A 23,355-nucleotide genomic window follows, 5' to 3' on the forward strand; every position below is an offset into this window, starting at 1 on the left:
GAGAGTGAAAGGGATAAAGTGTTTTCTCCCAGACAAAAGAAAGCAAATATTCATTATTCTGATAAAATTAAGAGCCGTAAGGATCATCTGTTTCCTGCAGGAGTGGAAAATTGGGTAATTCTTGTTTCAGCCTTCTGATGATACAACACCTTTACAGATGGTAGCTGATACATATCTGCCATCACAATGCCATCATTTTTTTTGGTTTTTATTTTGTTACGCTAAGAGTCCTTTGCTGCAAGTATTAGAGCTGCACACAGCTCACAGTAGCCATCACTTGCTGATCTGGCTACACTTTCAAGCCTTAGAGCAACTCATGACAATTTTTGTAGTTTATGAGGACAAGGTGTCTAGAGGGAAGAAAAGAAAAAAAGGGATGCAGACTTCAATGGGCATGACTGTGCATAAGGTATGGAACATCCCCAAATGGCCATCTGTGTATCCTGTTCTGGTGCAGCAGTTGACTCACTGTCTCAGTTCAGGACTGAAGCAGCACTAATAACAAGCCGTTACTGTGAGGACTATCAAGTACCAGAGCTCAGCTCAAACCAGATGACCCGATTTTGACAATCTGGCATTTGGAGAAACCAGGAACTATGACCTAATTTCCTAGCACGTGATAAACCCTGCCTTGGGAAGCCAGAAGCAATCTAAGTCTCTGTCTTCTGTTGTGGTTCTATAAATTGCCTGACTGATACTGTGATTCAGGAAATGGCCACCATAATTTTCAAACCGAGGCCTCTCAGAAGTTAATTAGTCCCTGTGGGATTAACTGCAATATAATTTCCTTGAGTCTGGTGCTGTTATATCTTCCAGGGCAACTGGCGTTGTATGGTCAGGCTCTTGATTTTAGTAGGTTGTTTCCCAAAGTGCTCTTGGTGCTCTCAGAAGTAGTCCTTGGGTGAGCCAGTAGTGTGAGCCAGTGGCAGCTCATGAGATGGCAATCTCACAAGCAGAGCAGCAAGCAGCTTGTGGGGAAATGTGGCATGGGGGTGAACGTTACCAATCCATGGGCTGGACAAACGAACACCCTGGGAGGTGCGAGGCTGTATGGAGAACTGACCTAAGATTTTCTTACTGGTAGGAGGCAATCAGTGCCCGAACAGTCATTGCAAGTGGGTTGTAGCAAGGCCCGAGGGCACAAAAGGGCAAACCCTTGTCAAAGAGACTGCTGGTGACTGAACAGCTCGTCATTTCCATGAACATCCCGGACTGTCTTTAGCAGCTTTGTCTGCTGAATAACTCACAGCGCAGACGAACTTCCATTTGCCATGAGCAAAGTTTGTAAACACAGCTCAGTTTGGAAAAGATAGTTGCAGCCTACCTTTCAGATGGAAAGAAGTCCTGTTTTTGTCCACTGACTAGTTGCAGCATACAGAAGGAAGAGAGGGTCCCTTCAGTTTGTGAAACCTCTGCCCCTGGACAGGTTTGCGCAGCAATGTGCATTTTTCAGATGTGCCCTCTGTGTAGCATGCTTTTTTCCCAGCGATCTTTCTTGGAGTCTTCAGGACACCCTGGCCTGTCACGGTTCTACAGACTGAGGACTCCTGTTACAGAAGTGTCCAGAGCTCAGAGAATCAGACAACATGCTTACATCGTTAGCCTGTGCATGGTGCATCTGTTCATCTTTCCAGCTTGTTTTGCTTGGAGTGGGTTCTTCAGTTGGGTTTATGCAGTTCTTTTACCTGTTATATACTACATTAGCAGCAAAAGCTGCAACAATAGAAACCTTTTTAAAATGACCTGTTCTTAGTGTGCAGAGTTACACCTCTGGGGCTGCAGTAATGGTCAGCTGTGGCTGCAGAATTGAAGGTTAGAAGGAGAAATCCAACATCTCCCTCCTCTTGAGTGTACCACCTCTTCCCTTTTCCTGCTGTGCTGAGTTGGTCACTGTGGGGATCACTAGCTCAGTACACGGATGTTCAGAGCAACCTTTCACAGCTAACCTGCACTGGGCTGCAAAATCCATTAGCTTCAGCCCTGTAAAAAGTAGACTTAAAGTATAGTGGATATAATAAAATTATAGTGGTATCATAAAAATGTATTACTCTTTCATGAAGGATATTAAGTGTCTGAGCATCTATAAAAAGGTTCTCCATCAATCCTCTGCTTTCAGTTGCTGCCTGTGGGGCTAAGGCTCTCCTTTTAAGAAATGCTTACTGCATGTCTTCCCTTAACTCATGGTATTCATCAAGACGCGCCTGCCTTTGGTCCACTGAAGCAACAGGGCCTGACTGTGTTGTGTCTAACAGGGAGTAGAAAGTGGTTATGAGTGGAAAATCCTACCTGTTGTGTCATCCTCCCACTGTTTCTGCAGCAAGGTAAAAGATGCTGTGTTACTCCCTCTCTATTACTGGCTTAGCAACCTTAAGGTCACTTCATGTTGGTGGCCCTCATGCCACATCTGAGTTTTCAGTGCACAAACTTGTGGGAAATCATCAGGGAAGTGATGTGTTTCATCTTTCTTAAATTCATTATATTTTGTGAAAAAGACCAAGTTTCTCTTGGCCAGAAATGGTGGCAACATGTCACTAGGAAAAGCTATTTTTATCCCTTTCTTCATTTGTTTTCTAGTGTATTCAACTAAGCTCAACAAGTTTCCCGTATTTAATCTTGATGACGACCTCAAATACCTGTGTATCAGTGCTGTGAGTGCCAACACCACCAAGGCCACCCTCTATGCTCTCAACGTGTGGAGATACTGGTGCATGACCAAAGGACTCGGAGATTACATGGACATCACTAAGGTCAGAAAATTTAGCCAAATACTGTTTTTTCAGTTGTGGGAGCCAGGTCCCCTGGTCAAATGAAGTTATCATAACATTTGAAAAGAGATGGGATTTCAGCCTTCCTTACGTCCTTGTGGTCTTGGGGACCTTCCAAGTCTCTCTTAATAAAGCTGTAACCTCTTCTAATTCACACCCTAGTGCCTTCATGGTTGAGCCAGTAGCTTGGAAACCCAGGGTAATGCTAAAGATTTCCATGCACGTAACACTTGTACACAACCTTGGCCTCATGCTGCCACGTGACAAGGTTTCTTGCTGTTACCCTAAGGACATACTGTTGGCATGATTTCTGCTCCCAGAGCTAGCCAATGCAGTTCAGAGCGTTTGAGGACTTTTCTCCAAAAATGAATTCCCAGCAAAATCAGTGTATGCACCAAAATAAGGACTGTGGCTAAGGGCCAAAGTACAAAAAGCCCAACTAACGTTTTTATAGCTAAGTTTCTCTGTTAGGTTGATCTAAGACCAGGCAGGGTAAAGCAGCCTGACTGGCAGCCTGACTGCAATACTGACATCTCATGGCCAAAAAAAGCAGCTGCTGCTGCTTCTGCTTTTTCTCCTCCTCCTCTTCCTCCTTACCCTCCTTCTCTTTCTCCTCCTCGTCCTCGGCTTGAAAAGTTTCCATATGTACCACGTTGCTGCAAAAGTACAGAGTATTACACGCAAATGGTAGGTCACACATTTTCATACGGTCACACATTTTCACACAGTCACACCTCAATGTGACTGAAACCTTCATTGACTTCCAAAAAAGCCAGGAATTTGGATCGTATTCTGAATCTGTATTTCTACAGCTGGAGCAAAAGTGGTGCCAGCCAGTGAAATGGATCTGGTCTGCCTAAGCATCCTTACACCATCGGTTTTATTGCATCTCTTTTGCTTAGATAAACATGTAGCCTCTTCCCAAGACTCTAAGGCTGCCCAGAAACAAACTTCTGGGGAAGCACGGAAACTGCTGCGGGTTCCTTCAGATAGAGCATGGAGAAGCCCTAAACGTGTCTTCCCCACCTGCGATGCATTTCCTTCCCATAAGTACCCTGACACATCTTTCCCCTTCTTCTTGTTCCAGATCCCAGCAGTGAAGCTCAATGAACTCCTCGAGGACTTTTACAACACTGTGAAGAAAACAGACGGCTCCGACTTTCTAGGTATGTCCCTCCACGCTATCCAATGAGGCCTGGACCGAATTCTCAAGAATGCTGGTGCTGGTTTCTCCATCACCAGCAGCACCTTCAGCTCTTCCACCAGAAAGCTCAAGGAGAAGCTTAAGGTCCTGAGTAAGGCTGGGATGTCTGGTGCCCTCTCTCGTAATGTTGTCTACTCTCCCTTTCCAATGAAGAAGAGATGTGGAAGATAGGATGCCTGGGAGATAACAGCCCCGTAGCCCTGCTGTCCACGGTGGTGAAATACAACAGCCAATACCTGAACATGCGTACCTTACAGGAGCACGCGGACTTAATGTTTGGTGACATTGAATTGCTCAAAGACTCCCAGAACAGGCCGTTTTTTGCCAGAACGGGTAGCGTGAAGCAAGAAAACAGGGTGAACATGAACAGAGGGTATTACGGACAGATCTACCACGAGCACTCAAAGTTCTGCCCATACTGCCTCCTCTACAAGTACATGTACATACACTGGCCCCCAATGCAGATGGAGTCCAAGTCTCCCTTCTACTTGATGGCCCAGAAGGAGGTCAGCGGCATGGGGAACATCTGGTACGAGGAGCAGAGGATGGGGCTCCGCTCCCTCAGGAGTGTCATCCCCAAGCTGGCGAAGAAAGTGAAGCTGGAGCACTGTGAAAATTTTACTTTTGTCTCCTTCACTCAGGCTTCCAGGAAGTTTGTCCCTCTTAGCTCCTACCAGTAACTCTGTCTGCTCCCACCAGCTTCCCCAGAAAGTGCTTCTCCCAGTAGCTTTAGTGTGATGTGAAGAGGGCTGAGCTGCTTTCAAAGAAGAGCAAAAAGTGGAAAGGCAGGACATTACATTCTTCCTGAGAAGGACTGCACCATTTTGGGGATGAATACAGCCTTGTTCTGAAAAGCAGGGGGCAGTGGTCTCCTTCACCACTGCCAGGTCTTTCGAGCAAAGAGGTGGTGGAGAGAGCTTTCCTCATCGGAGCCAGCAATGCGTGTATTGTGGATTTTTCCTCCTTTAGCAAGCATAGCTAGGAGAAAGGAGACTGAGTTTTGGGGAACAAGAACTCTTGAAGCAGCAGTGCCTATGCTTTCTTTCAGAGCTACTGTACAAAAGTTACTCTCTTCTGAACTATTTTTTTTTTATACAGTTCACAGTTTTCTCCAATTGTTTGGTGTATTGTAAATATATTTTTCAATACCTGGTCATTTACACTGGATCTGTAGGTGCTAGAAACTACTATTAGCTTTACCAAATAACAAAAAACCCAAATGAAATTAATTACAGAATCCGTAAAGGACAGTATTTTCAGTCAGCCATTTATAAATGGTGAGCCCTTAGCTCAAAAATCAGCAGTCTGGGGCTGTCCAGGTTTTGAGACATCTTAAAGGGGGCTTGTATCAGAAGTCGAATGCTCAGCAGCTTTTAAAAATGAAAGCACGCTAAGGTGTCTCAAGTCTGGCATCCAAATGATGTAATTTTCACAAATCAGTGGTTAGTTGTAAAAATAATTGCCTTAAAATTCTACACATACGACTTGGCACCTTCTGTTGAGAGAAAGACTTCATTTCAGTTGCAGCTGTGGCAAGCCTGTAAGTCACAAAAAAGAAAACTTGGAAGGCCTAAAACAGAGTTGGGGATGTGCAATTTGATGATGGTGCATTCTGCTTCTATTCTAATGGAAAGATACGGCTGGGTTTTTTTTCCACCAGGTTGCAGGGCGCTGAGAGGATTGATGAGGTTTACCAAGCCCACTATACAGTCATTGATCCTCTAGTACTGTATAACACCTTGAAATCACAGCTTCAGTCCAATAGGTACGTGACTGTAAAGATAAAATAATGACATTTAGTTGTACTTTTTTGAAAGACATCTTCTCCCTCCCCCAAATTGCTTGAATTCTCTTTTTTTTTTAAATGTTAGTTTGATTTCTAGGACATCTATGTTGCAAGATACAGTCTTGCTCCTGTCTTTTAAATGCTTTTGCACAGCATTATTTTGATTTTAAGAAAGTAATTTTCTGGATATTGAAACACGGAGTAGCATCAACTTTAGCAGGGGAAACATCTGCTAGGAAAAGCCTTGGCAGCCTTTGCTGGAGGAGGCAGAGGATGTTCAGGATTTCCAGACAAGCTCATGTAATGGAAATAGGAGCTTCTGTCTGAACAAGGTTTCAGGTGTGCATTGTGGGCGTTGCTCCCAGAGGAAAAGACCTATTTGTCACCATTTTCTTTTGTTTCATGGGCAATGGTAAAGGGCGTTCCTTGTTAAAAAATACCACTCTATGGCCTGCTGAGCAAATCACCAGTTAAGACTGAGAAAAAGCAGAAGCTGGGCTGGGATAGGGTTTATTTGTCTTTGAAAGGAGCAGAAGAAGGTGTTCTAACACAAACCGTTTTGAAACCGGAGCGCCCTCACAAAATAAGACTCTTTGTTCGGTAACTAATTGAGGAACCTGCTCTTCAGAGGTGCTGACCTGCTGGAGCGCATCCTGCAGTCACTGCCACCGCGCAGTTCCCAGGTTAGGACCTTCTGGTGGCTGTTGGCAATAAAAGCAGTTATGGTGAGGTCTTCTCAGGCATGCATAGGAGGTACAAAAGCCCAGTGGCCATTCCCCTAATTTCTAGAAGATTTTTGCCCTTCATTTCTTTTTTCAGGTTGATGTGGCTGTATTTGGTAGGTCAGGAATGCTCTCCGGTGCGCTGCAGAGTCCTGCCGCTGTGGCAGCACTGGGTGGAGGGTTTCCTAGAGAACACCTCCGCTCCCTTCTCTGCCCATGTGCCCCGGCGAAGCCTGGCCTTGCAGGAGAGGTGGGCACTTGACTGGGCTCAGACCTTGTGGCACCCCTCATCTGCAAGGTCATTATTGATAAATGGAACTCCTCTGGGAGTCTTGTAAGAGCCAGTACTCAAGAATCACCTAGCCAAAAAGAAAATGGCCCTTGTTGAGCCAGTGGGTGTTTCTTGCTCTGTCCTTGTTCCAGCCAGTGGGTGTTTCTTGCACTCAATGCTTTTTCTTTAGAATACCTCTCATATTGCAAAATCAGAGCACTTAGCAAATCCTGACTTTATTTTTGTGGGCCATGGAGATTACTCTGGCACAGCATTATTTCTTATTCTGGGTTCTAAGGTAGATATTACGGTTCATTGAGAATTTGCTGTTAACTGCAGGGATTTTATTTTGCACTCCCTCCCCACTCACTCCAGACCAAACATGTGTGATGCGAGGCATATGCTCACCCTGGCAGGCTACAGAATTATGCCCAAGATTATCAAAATACTGCTGAGCTGAGTGACTAGCATGATAAGACTTCAGGGCTTATGATTTTGAGGCCTTTGAGGCTTTTCTGCAGCTTGTCAGGTTGGGCACTCATAATTGCTAGTTACTTTGGAAGACCTTGGCACAGCTAAGAACGACCACCGTTGGCACGGGTGACAGGGGACATGCATACATCTCTCCTTATCAGCGTGGGGCTGTGCACTTAAGCACATTGTAGCAGACAGACCCGATGTTTTAGTTTTAACATTCTTTCTCATCAGGATGAATGATTAATACAATGTCCTCCTACAATCGTGCGTGCTGGGGAGGGAGGCAGACATTCCCCTTACACAGAACAGAGAGCTAAGTAGAGTCAAGAGTGTGTGTTTGTATCTTCACTTTGAAATGTGTCCTCCTCACAGTTGAACTTACAAGGGCATGGAGCCAGCAGAACATCTGGCATGATGCATTCAGTCCATGTGGCTTAAGTTGAAATTAAGTGATGTTTCAATTTTGCTTCAAGAAAATGTTTTTTTCTGAAACCAATGTAAAAAATACGTTTAACTCAATTAAGTAAAGCAGTAAAGCGTTCCATTCTTTGGCAGACTTTCAGTTACTCAGAACATTGATTTTGGACTTTATCTGCTCAATACTATTTAGTAAGTCACTAAGCTTTCCTGAAAAACAAAACCAAACCAAAACCGCCACATACCGCTGTCCTGAGCCAGGCCATACACTTGCACATAGGCAGAGTCCAAAGAACCTTGCTTTTGTGACCCACCCATGTTTCCTAAGGACTCAAAGATGAATGAGAAGGGAAAATAGTAACAGTTTAAGAGGTATCACTTACTTAAAAAAAAAAAAAAAAAAGTCATGCATTGTGCTTTTTTCCACTCCATTTGTTGTCTCTTTGCCAATCTGATGATTTGGAAGGTCCCAGTGTAAAGGAGTTGAATGCTTTGGGTGGCAAGGCTGTAGTCAATTTTTCTGGACTGGAAATCTCTAACTGCCATGATGGGCCAAGAGTAATTGCAATTTTCACTGCAGACGGGCTATTCACTACGCAGAGAGGGAGAAGGAATTGCTCCTATTGAAGGCAGATGCTGCAGCGTCTACAGGGCATGTCTGGCTCATCCCGTGACCCAGGTTGAGCACCCTTATGCAAGGGAAAGACAAAACATGAACTAACCAGGACTGCAGATCACCAGGTCAAAATTAGGGAAGTGAAGGCAGACAGAGAACAGCAAATCCTACACTCACATCTCCATAAAGGAGTCTAAGGCATAGGAAAATGTCACCTAGAAAAACTGCTTGGAAGGACGCTCAGGCCAGGAAACAGAAACACCTCCCAACCTCGACCAGCAGCCACAAGTCCGGATGTAGGAGAGTTTGCAGAGCCACAATCAAATATGACCTGCTAATTATTGACTGTTTTTCTGCTCTGAAGGAAAACTTTACCTTGAGCTCCACATCTCCCTGATAATTTGTTCCCTGATAGAAACAAGAGCTCTCATTATTGGTGTTAACGTTAGGGTGAGAAAAGAACTGGGCAACAGTGGAAGAAGAGACAGGTAAACAGACAATTAATCAAGCAGTGCAGAGAGAAAACAGGTGGCATTAAGGAATAGATGTGGATGCAGAAAGCAGAGCAGAGAATCACAGACTGTTCCCAGTGGTCCCGTTTCCAGGAATGAATGGAAGGTGATCAGTCCTTCCCAAAGACACCAAGTAAACAGGGGATGGAGAAGGTCCTATAGCTGCAGAGAAGGTCCCTGCCTGGTGGCTGAGGGCCTTTAGTCATCCTCAGGACAGCTGCAGCATGCCCAGTCCCTGGGTGAGCCACACAGTCCCTACGGTCCTGCGAAGACACTTCAGGACCTACCTGACGGGGCCTGGTCTGACTTTGTAGAAATGCACGGTAGATGAAGTTGATTTTGCTGAGCTCACTGATGAGGTTTGTGGGAAAAGGGAGCCTGCCTGGGAAAAAACAGTGAGATGGGATGTGATCAAGTGATGTCATGCACGAGTGAGAGAAGTGAGGTTGAGCCACAGTGGTTATTCTCAAAATAGAGCTTCGCATAGCTAGTTAAAACATAATCCCAAAGGAAACCAGATCAGTCATTGATCTCTCAGGAGATTGGAGGAATCTATCCCAGATCTGCCACCAAGGTCACAGGTGTGCTGGTAGTTGGAGGACAAGCTGTTGTGCGTGTACTTAGTTGAAGAAGTCCCATAGACAATTCTAGAATATTTTTGGGTTCTTTCTGCCTTCTGCTCCTGGTGTGGGAGGAGTGTCTAGCTGGAAACAGTCCTGCACAACGTAGCTGGAGCTTTTTAATCTGGAGCTTTTGAATAAAGCTGTTGCTTTTTAAAACTTAGTCCCAATTTGTCAGTGTGTGCTGGGAGCAGCTCAGGGTAAGGCGTAGCCAGTTGGGTATGAGTCCATAGGCGAGATTTCTGCTCTGCTTGAAAGCTGAACCCTTAACCCTGCCCTATGAGGCTCTCTCACTTTGCTAGCAAAAGCTCACCCAAGACTTTTAGCATCTTGCTGAGGTCCTCCTTGCTCTCTGTAGGGAGGACAGGACCTCACCCCGTTTCCTGCCATCTGGCTGCGCAGCTGCAAAGTAGCCTCTTTCCCAAGGGCGAGATAGTCACCGAGTTGGCTTGAAGCCTGCTGAGCACCCTCCTGAACATCATCAGGGTCTGTCAGTCTGCTCCAGCGCCTTCAGCTTTTTGGGGTTAGCATCGCTGCATCGCTGGGGTGCAGCTGCAGCCACGAACATGGAGAGCAGCTGTGGGCTAGGGAGATTACTGGAGACAAGGGTGGAGGAAGATGCTAACAGAGACTGGTGGGAACACCATGACTTTTGAATGGCTCCTCTGGTATTTCATGTTGGCTATTTCAAATGTGTACAAACGGAGGGGCCAGCTCGTGACTGCTTTTCAAAGCAGTGGCGTTTTCTGGGGTGCACTTGCCTCTGCTTTGTGGTGTTAAAGCAGAACACCTCTGTTTTGAACACTAGCAGATATTATAAACCAAAGCTGTGATGTCTGGGATAGTCGGTCTGAGGAGCAGGATCACTACGTACATGAGCAGGGATTTCATTGCGAAGTTGAGCGATGCCACAGGGACAATCTGTTGTGTGTGGCATCATTTTGACACAACACGCAAGCTGAGTCAAGCTGGGGTGACAGCTTGGAGGTACATGCCACTCCTTTTCCCTTTCCTCCTTGGTCACCTTGTTTTATTCATGAAGGATACACTTAAACTTACAAATGGGCATTTACGTAGCACATGAACAGCTATTGACCTGCTGTAAGTCACATCTGAGCAAAGCTTAAAAGAAAATAAGGGACAAACAGGAGATGACAAGCCTGTCTGCTGAAGCTGGCATCAACTTCAGAAGCAAGCTCTTGCCTGTCAGAAGCAAGGATTTACTAGAAGGAAGCTGTCCAAGATGCAACTCAAGTCTTCACTCTCCAGACCAAAGTCCTTCTGACAGCAGCACTGAAAGCTGGGCAAGGAGCCATCCTGCACAGGTTTGTTGGGTGCACCACATCTCTGAGCCAGACTTTTTGCTCCCTCGTGTTTCCCAGCAGCCCTGGCCCCAGGGGAGAGCCACCCGGTGCTGTTCAGGGACTGCCTGGCACTGGAGCACTCTCACAGCTCCTGAGCACCTAAGAGAGGGGTGGTCCTGTGCTGAGGCTGCAGAGACCCTCAAACGAGCAACCCTGCTCCTGCAAGGAAGAACATTCCTTTGCCCTGAGGCTATCATTGGCTGGGGCTCCTTTGCACTCTTCACCCCTTAGATCAAAGCAATCAAGTCCTTAATTTCCCACCTCTGCCACGCAGGGACATTGTTGCCTGGTTTTCCCTGGTGGGAGTCTCTGGGTAATGAGTGTTTATCCGCCTCCCACCATGGACTTGTGCCTGGTGTCTTCCTTATTGAAGCAGATTAATTTTTATGGCCTGATGGGACCCTGGAGCATCCTGAGTGACTTTGGCCATACCTGTTCCTTCATATCCGTGCAAGGTGCGCTGACAGTGCATCTCTCCTCAACAGTGCTGGCATTCCTATTTTTGGATGAAACATAATTGGCTGCCAAGTCACACCTGGCTGCCAAGTCAGACACTACCCTGTGATTTAGTAACATGAACTCCATGTCAAGGCGTTGTAGCCATTCTCATCAGGCACTTGATTATTTTCCGACTTTTTGCCACCAGCCTGTTACAGAGGTTAATGGGATCTAGTGGTGAGCTCTGTAAAGACAGTCGTTACTGCAGACTGCTGCAATACTAAATGGAGGCCAGCCTGAGACATGAACACGCTCACTGTATCACACCATATGGAAACTCGCCGGGCTACTCGGTGTCATTTATTTAGCTGTTATGTCTAGAGGTACAGCAGTTGTCAGGAAAGCCAAATGACAGGACAAGCATGTATTTTTTTACACACTTCCAGGTAAGATTCACTTTTCCTGTACCAATAGCATTGGCTTTTGCACTTGATACAGTTTGTAGTTTTGATGTTAACGTGCTTTAATAAAATCCTGAAATGTCCCTTGGCTACCTTAGACTTCTATAAAAATCCTGTTAAAGCAAAATTATTTTTATTATTTCACCACTGCCTCCTTGTGCTCTTTGTAATACTTCTCTCTAACATGAAGAATTGCCACCTTGGAGTCTTTAAACTAAATCGCAGTGAGAGTAAGACCTCCTCTTTGTGGTGCTGATTCTAGGGGACTGTTGAAATAGCTGGAGTCAGTTTCTGAGAGGTCTCACATTTGCCCATGCTCTGGAAGGCAGTGTCTTCACCTGCAGCTTGTTTCACCCCTGATGGGGGCTTTAGCTGCTGGGCTTTTTTCTGAGCCTTTCTGAGCGCTGGAACAATGTGGTATTTCATGATCGCTTACTGACTGAGACACTTGCAGGAGATCTGAATGTGCTCCATCCCAGCTCCACGAGCGGCATGTAAGAAGCCTATGGTCCATATGGAGAGCTTTGCCATCAGAGACATTGTCTCCAAAGCCACAGCAGTAGAGGGCTGGTCTCAGCCACCTCCTGTGATAGTATCTGCAGGGGAACAGCGAGTTCAGCACTTGGGCACTCCAGCAGGTCTGGGACTTCTGCTTGACTGCCAAGGACCAAACAGAAACCACAGACCTAAGGCTGCAGTAGGTAATAACCCAGTGAACACACGCAAATGCGCTCCTCCTTCCCTCCCCTGCTCTAGATTGGGACAACTATGGACAGCAAAGAATACCCCACACCGTAGGCAGTGCTGATGCTCCATGGCAAATCCTGAGCACTGTGTATGCGATGAAGAGTGAGAAGACCTGTACAGGTTTAAGTTTGTAAAATTCTCAGAGGAAGCCCATTTAGATGGTACGGGTACAAGCTGAGGAGCAAGGAAAGCCCTGCACTTGGGAGGGAAAATTTTTGCCTTAAGCCATTTTGAATTTCAGCCACACTATGTGCACTTGCCTTCGTGCCAGGTGCCGACACTCAGAAGCAGGGCTCTTGGGCTGACTTTTTTTGGTGTAACTCAGAGCTCTATACGCAGGTTTGAAGAAACTACCATACATGACTAAAAAAAAACCCTAGGATAGGTCCCAGTGCTTTGAATGGAAACATGCCCTACAACTCACATCAGGGATTTCATTCCCCAGTGCTGCATGAAGCAGCAGTGTGGGATTGTGTCTCCAGGAGATATAGCACACGTCCCTGCTGCTACTTCTAAGTGCTGTTCAGCTCGGGAGGATTTTTCAACAGGATGTTAAAGACCAGAAGGGTAGCAGGGATAAATGCTGTGAGCAGATGAAGGGCCTCCTGCCTTGACACCTAGGCTTCGAATGATTTGACTATCTTGAGGAATCGTCTGGGACCATTCCTGGGCAAGTGAGGGTATGGCTAAGCTTCTTTGGGACCCACTATCTCAAAACAAGTGTGAGGTGTCCAAAAGCATCATTACCCAGAGCCAAAACCACTTCAAAACAGTTTATTGAGATATGAAATAAATACAGCATCTTTGGAGGCTTTTGCACTCTTGCTCTTCTAGAGTTGTGTCCCCTAAAGAAACGCTCTCAGCTCTCTTCCAGTGAAATTCCTTTTTCTACCTTTTTATCTAGGATGTTTTTAAGTGCAGATGATTGATCCTATGAGAGGGATATTAAAAAACATTCGGGGGAAAAAAAGGAAATTAAACAAAAAGAATAAATATAAGCTGTTTGAGGCGGTTTACCCTGCTGTTCAAATGTGCTCCACAGCAGTTTGTGATGAGAGAACAGTGGGGGAGAGAAGCTTAAAGGTGTGCGACAAACAGCACAGCTATGTGTGTTATATGAATATATCGCTGCTGCAGTGACATGAAGGTATACGTTTGTAGAGCACAGCATGTGTTCTGCTTTACAATTAATCTAGAAAGCATGACTAAAAGCTCATCCTGGCACAGACATTAGAGAACCTATCAACTGTAGAAACAAGCACATGTTTCTACAAGGCGAGATGGGGGCACGTGCAGTAATGAGGATATTGGTGGTGGAGGGGGATGCGTTCTTTCTTTTTGAGGTGCCTTACCACTGAGATCTGCTTGGCCTGGAGAACGGCTACAACCCAATGAGACACTGGGCATCCTCAGCACATACTGAAGAGAAGAGACGCCAGTTGACTGGGCCATTGCTATTTGAGGTTTGGGTTCTCACCTGTACTCTGCCAAGACATAACTAGATGACCTCAGCAAGGGATTTCCCCCTTCTGTGACTCGGTTTATGTTGCTGTTCAGTGAGGAAAACAACAGCTACTGCTTCATAATGTTCTCCCACAAACCTGGAGACAGAATGATGCCAAAGAGGTGCTCTGCATTTGGAACACACACTCTCATTACAATGAGTGCTCTGCTGTGAGATTAGATGTTTCCACCTTTCCCCAGGTCAGAATAAAGCCGAGCACCATGGCATAAGGTCGATCGCTACCTGACTGCTAATGAGAATAAAATCTTTCAACTGATTTACCTGCGGCTGGAATCCCTAGGTCACGAAAGGATGATTCCTCCCTCATCTGAGTTTTGAGTTCTTTTCACTTCCAAATCCAGACACTGAACACACAAGAATTAACAATTCCCACCCGTTATGTGAAATACCAACATTATGAGATGCAGGAAAGCTAACATTTGCTGGTAAATAATGCATTATATGTCAGACTAGTAAGAACCACAGCAGTGATTCAGTGTTTTGGTTTGTTCCTCGTGAAAATGGTCTCAGTTTTGAAAAGCTGTCATATTTATGGGGGACTGCAAGGTGCATTTTGTAACTCACTGTAAATGTTATTTACAGGGATATTTCTGAAATCAATTTGGCTGTCAGATAGAAGGCTGTATAATTTACGCTACATTGTATGTGTTACGAAATCCCATAGGTGTATTTCCTTCTGCCACTTGAAACCAATATTGCAGGAAATAGCTTACAGGAAAGAAAAACAGAATTGAGGAGGGGGAAGAAGCCCAGGCATTGGCTTTCATTACTCCAAGTATCAAATGCAACAAAGACATCTACAATGACATACCTACATGGAATGCACAATGCATACTGAACACACATCGCAGAATCGGGAGGCAGTGAATTGGCACTGATGGAGATTTGTATCCTGTGAGTGAGGGAAAAGCCCTGTATTAATTCCATTTGGGTGTGAACTACTGAGAGCAGGTGTAGCCTCCTCATCTCATTCCAGTTTGGCATTATGCTAGTCCTGACTATGCATAAAAATACTCACTGGCATGGGACAGGCATTTTCCTGACCTTCCTTTCTCAACCTCCCTCTTTGGAACCGATCCTGTTTAGACAGACTATGAATATTCAATGGCTTAGAGCAAAACTGGCCTTGTTACTTTGTGGGTCTGGCTCTCACCTGGCCCACGGGAACAAAGAGGGACCGAGATCTCTCCCGGGTTAAAAGAAAGTAGGTGCTCCCATATGCACAATGCAAACCTATGTTGGAAAACTAGGCACTGGCATCTCACCTTGCAGCCCCTCAGCCCGCAAGAGAAACCGTTCTCTAATGACCACTTGCCCACTTTGCCCCCTTTTTCGGACCCTTACAGTCCAGTGGCAAAAATAAGTTTCTGTGAGTGCTATGCCAGTTGCCTTCCACTGGGTCAGAGCCTGGGAATGAGGCAAACTGCCCACACGAGGGCTGCACTTGCTCTCTGTGGGTAAAGGCTGCAAAGGCTTACATCCCCTTGCCTTAACCTGTCCCCCAGAGCTCTGGACTGAGATGGCTTGATGTGAGCTTTATCAGGTGGTGTTGGTGCTTACCTAATGTACAGTTCACCAAAATCAGGTAGCAGCCCTCACTCACATCACTGGACTTGGGCTCAGGCTGGAATCGGCCAGCATGTCTTTTGACTTGGCTTGCCAAACTCTAGGCAAGTAAATGTCACTGTCCAATAATAACAGAACTGTTTAAGTGCTGCAAAAGACAACTTCCTCATCAATGAATCTGACTACGTTAGGGTGATGCTGAGCTACTTTCCCAATAGTGCCATGAACCTTTCCACAGCTGAATGCACTCTCAGAGTTCCCAAAAGTAACTTTCTGATCCCAGTCTTGCATGTGTCTGTCATGAAACGTAACTACATCTTGTTTAGTACTGAAATAGAGCTTCATTAAAGCACATTTGCCATAGTATTGCAAGGTAGCTGAGGTAAGGGATATTGCAAGGAAGGGAGGCTGATAGGAAGGAAGAAGCGGAATTGGAGGAGCAACACAACATAATTGAGAGAGATGAACGTGTGTGGCAGAGGAAGAAATGGTAGCACTGACAGGTGTTAACCTAGAAAGTCAAGAAAATGCTGAAAAGAATTCCAAAAGACTAAAAGGGTATAATAAACAGGTCACCTAGAATCATAGACCACATTAGCATGGAAAGGCTCAAAAGTAATCATCACAGGAACAAGAACCACCCTGTTTCCCATCTGCTTTAGGGCTCAGTTGCTCTACTGAGGTGTCTTCAGCCATGTGTTACGGCAAGCAGTTTGCTGACTAAAACCTGGAGAGTATCACTGAGCTGGGGTTTCGCATAAGCAATCATTTATTAGATTTGAGGCTTCCCACTCTCAGATGGCTGAGTATCACCTGCTACCCTTAACATATGCGAACAGACCGCATTGTCAGAAAACTGCTGAGTGGTGCTGGCATCACCCTCTCTTCTGATGTACTGCAGCACCTCGGCTAAAAGCCCCATGTGGGGATCAGGACATCATACTGGCAGGTCTCTCTGAAACCCCATCCCCGAGTTCATCACTGGAATAAGATACAAAGTAGCGTGGGGGTTATTCCTATAAATGGGAATAATTATTTTGTGATTGCCCTAGGAATGCTCAACTGAAACGAAGACCTGTAACAGAGGCTGAACCAGCAGAGTTCGCCACTATAAGTGACTTGTGCTTAAAAACCTGTCATATGTCAGGAGGCCACTGTGCCAGGTAGTGAACAAACACACCAATGAAAGATGGTCTATCCCAAACAACACCCTAATTAGGCTCGCTCGCTGACAGAACAAACTGACTGGTTCAAGACACTAAATATGAAAGTGATTAGGCCTGAATCTACCAAAAACATACTCTGCATGCGTGTGTGTGTGTAAGACTGGGACACATATCCAGGCTCAGCTCGGAGGGTAACAGCCTTTGAAAACCTCAAAGTCCAGGGGAACAGGCTATCCTCAGAATGGAGTAGCTTCAAGCAAAGCCAGCACAACACACCTTCATTTGGATGGGACAGAAACCACCTGGTTCTTAGAGGGGCTGCCAGGGTGCACTGCAGCACACACGTCAGCCAGCATGGCCATTTTGCTTTCCATGGACTACCAAGCCATCTGCTAGGGCAGAGTTTGAAAACATATTACTCTTGGTGTGTCTCTTCTTGACAGGCTGTAATGATCCATGGCTGCAAACATGCAGTCCCCCCGACCCCTGTCCCAGCTGCCAGCCAGCTGCACGTAGCTCTGGCTGGAAGAGAAAGATGGAGACAGCGGCTTGGGCCCACATCTGGCCATTCCCACTTCCACAAGTGGCCATCTACTGACAGAGAGAAAAGTTCTACAGTCACCCAGGCAGACGGACACTCTAATGTACTTCTGCTTAGGGCATGAAATGATGGCTAAACCCCAGCATAATGGGCACGTTTATCTGGTCACTGTTCGAAGAAGGAATTACACTTGCCCTTGCTTCCAAACACCAAGTATAATACTGTTGTCTTTTTTATCACCATCTTCCCTACCCAAATTTAAAACATAAAAGGCCCAAACTCTGCCCTACTTTGTTGTCTTCACTATCTGAAAAAAAAACATCCAAAACAAACGCAAGCACTGAACTATCCATGAAAGCAAAGACAAACCAGAAACCAAAGAGCTCAGTGTTTTCTAGGAGGGGGGAGATGAGCCAGCTGCTGGTATGGGATGCAGAACGACAGCCTCCAGATTATGCCTCGCACCAGCTCACTAATCAGGAGCTAATCCTGATGACTCCACAGGCTTTCTGTGTACCTGCAGGTATTGCAACCCCTTTGCCTTTTTCTCCATCTGCAAAACTGAAGATAATAGTAACTTAGGTTGCTTCATGTGAGGATTCAGGTAATGCACTGAAAAAGCCTCTGAAGATGTAAAAATGTCCATAAATCTACATATATTTTTTCACAATGAGACATCTTTCCTCACTGAAAGAAACTCACGCTCTACCAACCAGTAATACACATGTTCTAATCGACAGTGCTACATCTGTCCATAGTGAAGGTGGCATGCAAGCTTGTGATTTGCATTTTTAAATGAACCAGTACAACTCTTGGGACAAAAATAAGGTATATTTTGAACAACTACTAGCCACAATGGACAGAACCTGCATGACAAAAGTAGCATCCACTGACACTGAAGTACCCAGGACTGGAGGCCCTAATGAGAACAAGTTCAGAACTGTGCCACCATCTTTCATAACTCAATGCCCCAATGAACCTGACAGAGTGGAGTAACTGAGGAGAAGAGCCATTTCCTCACCAGTACTTAAGTATCGTTTTTCATGTCTCACTGCGCTAATCGAATTTTCTCCACTTAGTGCATTTAACCTGCTTTGTTCCTCTCTGAAAAACCTGTATTCAAGGAAGGAGTGTAAAAATAATTTCCCTGGGGAGGTATGTCACTTGATTCTTTCTATCAAAAGCAAGAACCTGGAAACAAGGAGGAGGTGTTGTCTTTGTTGTAAAATGTCTGGGGCAAGCTCTGTGCTTCCAACAAATGCAGAAGCTCACTGAAGCAAGCTTTTAACCCAACAGCATGTGAAATCCACTTCACCCACTAATCTTCAAAGTTACTGTTCGCTTCAGAAAGCTCCGTACAATGTATTTTAGCCCAAAGATTCCCTACAGCCTCCAAAAGTGTTTTAGAACACAACGATTAACAGACTTTCCAGAGAGAAGGGTGCTACTAGCAGATGCTATAGGATTTTCCCCGTGCATTAGCAAAACATAAATCAGGCACATAAAGCTGTGGACGGGAAGAGTCTTCCAGCTGTGTGCAGACAATCCTTCCCTCTCTCCACTGCTTCTTTCAGAGGCATCTCTGCACACAGACTGCCCAGCTGAGAGAGAGCTGCCTCCTCTTAGCTTTTCCCTTAGGATTCATGTGTCATTTTGGTTAGCACCCCTAGGACATGGGAATTGGCTTCGGTTTCAGTAGCAGTCCATAGCACAGTGCACTGACCTTGTCCTTCAAGAAAACTTGCTATCTGAGCTGGTTTGACAGGAGGAATCATCAGTGCCATAATTTTGACCAACAGGAATCATCCAGCTGCTTTCTCAGGCATCCTACTGACTTTGAATATGCGTTAAGCAGACAAAAGGTGAAAGAACATCACCTGAATAAGACAGCTATTCTTAGCAATGCTTCTTCCTGGTGAAGACACCAAGCCCTGTTTTAACTATTGTAGTGCGTAAGAGGATGCGTTGAGATAGTCACTGCCTGCTTGTACATCCCACTCTACTCTAGGCTCATCGTCCTCCTCTAGCCCTTGTGCTCTGTCCCTGAAACACTGCAAACACAATGGTAAGTCAAGCCACAAAAAGCTGTGCACTCAAGACATAGTTGCATGCATTTCCTTCCACCAGTTGAGGCTCATGTTCCCCCTTACCTGGTGGACCATCAGTACCTTCCTCTTCTTTCTAAAGAAGATAGGGAAAGCCTGGGCTCTTCATGCATTTCCACAAGGTTAGGGTCAGAGCACTGACCTCTCTGCTGTGCAGCAAGACAAAGACCTCCAGCCTTTAAGTGACACAGGTGGTCTAATAAAAGACAGCCATCCAAAATATCTACCTCAGACAGAACTGCTCAGTGTGAACAGCTGTGTTCATAGGATTTGCAAATTACAGGTGGCTTGTCCTGTACTGACTGCACGCAAAGGCAGAAGTAGCATTTATCTATGCTAACTGACTGGACACATCAAAGCAACTAGCAAGTTTCTGGCAAGTGACATCAGGGGCTGCAATTTCTTTCCAACAACAAGTTCCATGGGATAATAATGGAAACTCCGCTAAGGCACATGGAAAATAAGGAGGTCACTGGTAGCAGCCAACATGGCTTCACCAAAGGCAAGTCATACCTGACAAATCTGGTGGCCTTCTATGAAGGGGTTACAGCAGTAGTGGACAATAGAAGAGGAACTGATGTCATCTACCTGGACTTGTACAAAGAGTTTGACACTGTTCTGCATGATATCCTGGTCTCTAAATTGGAGAGACATGGATTTGACAGATGGATCGCTTGGTGGATAAAGAACTGGCTGGATGGCCGCACTCAAAGAGTTGTGGTCAATGGCTCAATGTCCAAGTGGCAACCAGTTATGAGTGGTGTTCCCCAGGGGTCACTACTGGGACTGGTGCTGTTCAACATCTTTGCTGGTGACATGGACATTGGGGTCAAGTGCAGCCTTAGCAAGTTTGCTGATACCAAGCTGTGTGGCAAGGTAGACACACTAGAGGGGACAGATGCTATCCAGAGGGACCTGGACAGGCTGGAGAGGTGGACCCATGCCAACCTCACGAAGTTCAACAAGGCCAAGTGCAAGGTCCTACATCTGGGTCAGGGCAATCCCAAGCACAACTACCAGCTCGGTGGAGAATGGATCCTGAGCAGCACTGAGGAGAAGGACCTGGGGGTGCTGACTGATGAGAAGCTCAACATGAGCCAGCAATGTACAATCGCAGCCCAGAAAGCCAACCATATCCCGGGCTGCCTCAGCAGAAATGTGGCCAGGAGGTCCAGGGAGGTGATTCTTCCCCTCTACTCTGATGAGATCTACTATACTCTGATGAGTATACCCCACCTGGAGTAGTGCATCCAGTTCTGGGGCCCCCAACATAAGAACATGGACCTGTCAGAGCAGGTCCAGAGGAGGGCCATGAAGATGATCCGACGGCTGGAGCACCTCTCCTATGAGGACAGGCTGAGAGAGTTGGGGCTGTTTAGCCTGGAGAAGAGAAGGGTCCAGGGAAACCTTAAAACTGCAGCCTTCCAGTACCTAAAGGAGCTACAGGAGAGCTGGGGAAGGACTTTTTGCTAGGGCATGTAGGACAAGGGGGAATGGCTTCAAACTGGAAGAGAAGAGGTTTAGATTAGATATTAGGAAGAAGTTTTTCACTTTGAGGGTGGTAAGGCACTGGCACTGGTTGCCCAGGGAAGTTGTGGATGCCCCATCCCTGGAGGTGTTCAAGGCCAGGCTGGATGGGGCTTTGGGCAACCTGGTCTAGTGGGAGGTGTCCCTGCCTATGGCAGGGGGTTGGAACTTGATGATCTTCAGGGTCCCTTCCAACCTAAACCATTATATGATTCTGTGTTCTGATGTAAAGGGCAAATATAACATCAGGTACTATTGATTAGTTTCATAGCAGTGCTTCTAAGAGATCAGTAGAGTGAAAACACTAAGAAAAAAAATGGAGACTAAAACCCTGTACAGGTAGGAAAACACATGTGGTTCTACAGGTCAGGCTTCTTATGTTAAAACTGAGCATTTTCCAGAGCCTATAATGGTGGGGAGATGGTGAGTGACTTTGGAAAAATAAGGGTGTGGAGAGAAAACTCATCTAGTAGACGAAAAAGAGCACAGAGCTAAGAAGAAAGAAGCTGTGGTTCAGTTCTTCAGTTGAAGTTCTTAACTTCTTTACTGCATCTGTTCTTGACAGATGACGACTCTGCCATCACTTAGAATGTCTGACCTCACTGTGTGTTAGCCCACCTGCCATCTGTCTGATCTGTTTAGTGTAAGAGCTGCTCAGTATTGTGACCTGCTCTCACCCCACCATCCAGTTCTGACATGGACTCTACACCAACCACCTGTGTTGAGTGGGAAGGCCAATTACTACTGTAGCAAATGAATTAAAATTACTCTCGAGGGATTTTTTGTGTTAAGGTACTTTTAGGTGCGCAGGTCAGCACTAGATTACAAGTGTTCTGCTTTTATAGGTAAAGGTTACTGCCAGAAGCAAGATATCCCAGATGCTTCCTCATTCGGGTATATTTAACTAATAATGATTTGAATTTGAACATGCAATTCCAACAGGAGAAAAGATTTTGCTGAAATTACTGTACAGGGATAGATTAATGGTTTTAATACTGATTAATAGCAGAAAAGAAAAAGTAAGAGTGGCAAGACAAATTGATGCATCTGACACTAATTGCTAGAGTTTGTGGTTTCTATGAGAGAAGCTTCCATATGCAACATTTGTATCTTTGACAGTTAATTATACCTACATATATCACCAAGTCCCTCATCATGACACAGAATAATTTGATGCATTATAACTTAAAAATATTACAACAGCTGTGTCAATTTTTCCCCTCTTTTGAAAACCTCCATCTTTGAGTCCAGGCCCTGGATTTCTAAAAGCAGATCTTTCAATACCTGAGATGAAAACAGAGTCAGCAGGTTTAACTCCTTCATTGGAGCAACTATAGCTTTCCAAAGAAGGATCTTTACTGTTTCATTGTCTGGATCATATGCAGTCTGTGAAGCAACACTGGAAGACTCTATAGTTCAATTTGTTAGCACAGAGGGTCTGTTTCTAGACAAAGCAGACATTCTTTTGCCACTTTTCTCATGAAAAAAAAAAAAAAAAAACCAAAACTCCTTTAATGTTAAAATGCCCAGCCTACTTTTTAAATTCAACTAAAATCTAAAATCCAAACTGCCTGCTACATCTGCTTTATCTTCTCTGGCTTTGTATGTTTCCAAGCTTGGGCTGATTCATAGCTGCCTCTTCTACAGATAGATTTGCAGATCTTGTTCTTCAAAGCATCTAAGATACTCAGCTCACACTGCAGAATAATAAGTAGTCAGGATAGCTTCATGGTGAAGTTACTCTTGGTAATTAAAAGGAAAAAGCTACAGAGTCAATCACTGAAAACAGAAATGACAGTACTCCTTTCTGCATTGCCCACAAAAACCATCATCGTTCCCATGACTCACCACATCAGACCCTCAAAAAAGCACACAATATTACTAGTTCATGTTACAACTGCACATCTTTAAGGTCTATCAGGCCTCTTTAACAAGATTCTCCTTCTTGAAAATGTTTCAGCATGCTACAACTTCTGCAAAGGTCTGTACTCAGCTAAGGTATATTAAAGCCATGGCACCTTCCTCATACCTGCACCGATCTCTTGGCCCTCGCTCTGTTTTCTTACTCAGGAGGAATGGAATTATTAACAGTGCTTACAGTTCAGTAATGCGTACTGGGTTTTAGCAATCCCCTGCAGATGGAAACAGGATACCTAAACGTCACTAAGGAAATCTGTAGACTATAACCCTAGAAACCTCACAGGACAGCTAAGTTTCTGCAAAGGACAGAGCTGCTTCAAATAGGCACCAATTTAACAGATGCTTTCTGATTCCTGGTTCTCACTTAAGTTCTCTTGTTATTTTCTAAAACTTGCATCCATGGGTAAAGCAGTCAATGTACTAGTATAATTGTATTAATAAAGGACTATTTTTCACTCTGAGTTACTTGGTTACCTGGTAACATGATCACAATTCTAAAGTAATTTACCTTAAGATCAACAGATTTTCTTCTGGCATGGAGCTGGATTTGGTTACCACAGATAAAAAACAGGAAGCAAAAAAGCAAACAAAATGAAATACACTAA

At 45.2% G+C, this 23,355-nt stretch overlaps 1 protein-coding gene across 1 annotated transcript; it reads left to right on the forward strand.

Moving 5' to 3' along the window:
• Positions 1–986: 986 nt before the first annotated feature.
• On the forward strand, positions 987–7,299 carry LOC104290857 (uncharacterized protein KIAA1958-like). Its single transcript, XM_009890025.1, is given in 5 exon segments — positions 987–1,038; positions 2,575–2,747; positions 3,853–4,102; positions 4,105–4,621; positions 7,278–7,299. Coding segments are annotated over 5 exon segments (1,014 nt in total).
• Positions 7,300–23,355: the final 16,056 nt, after the last annotated feature.

The sequence above is a fragment of the Charadrius vociferus genome, unplaced genomic scaffold (genome assembly GCF_000708025.1).
Source record: "Charadrius vociferus isolate BGI_N301 unplaced genomic scaffold, ASM70802v2 scaffold528, whole genome shotgun sequence".
NCBI classification, from domain to species: domain Eukaryota; kingdom Metazoa; phylum Chordata; class Aves; order Charadriiformes; family Charadriidae; genus Charadrius; species Charadrius vociferus.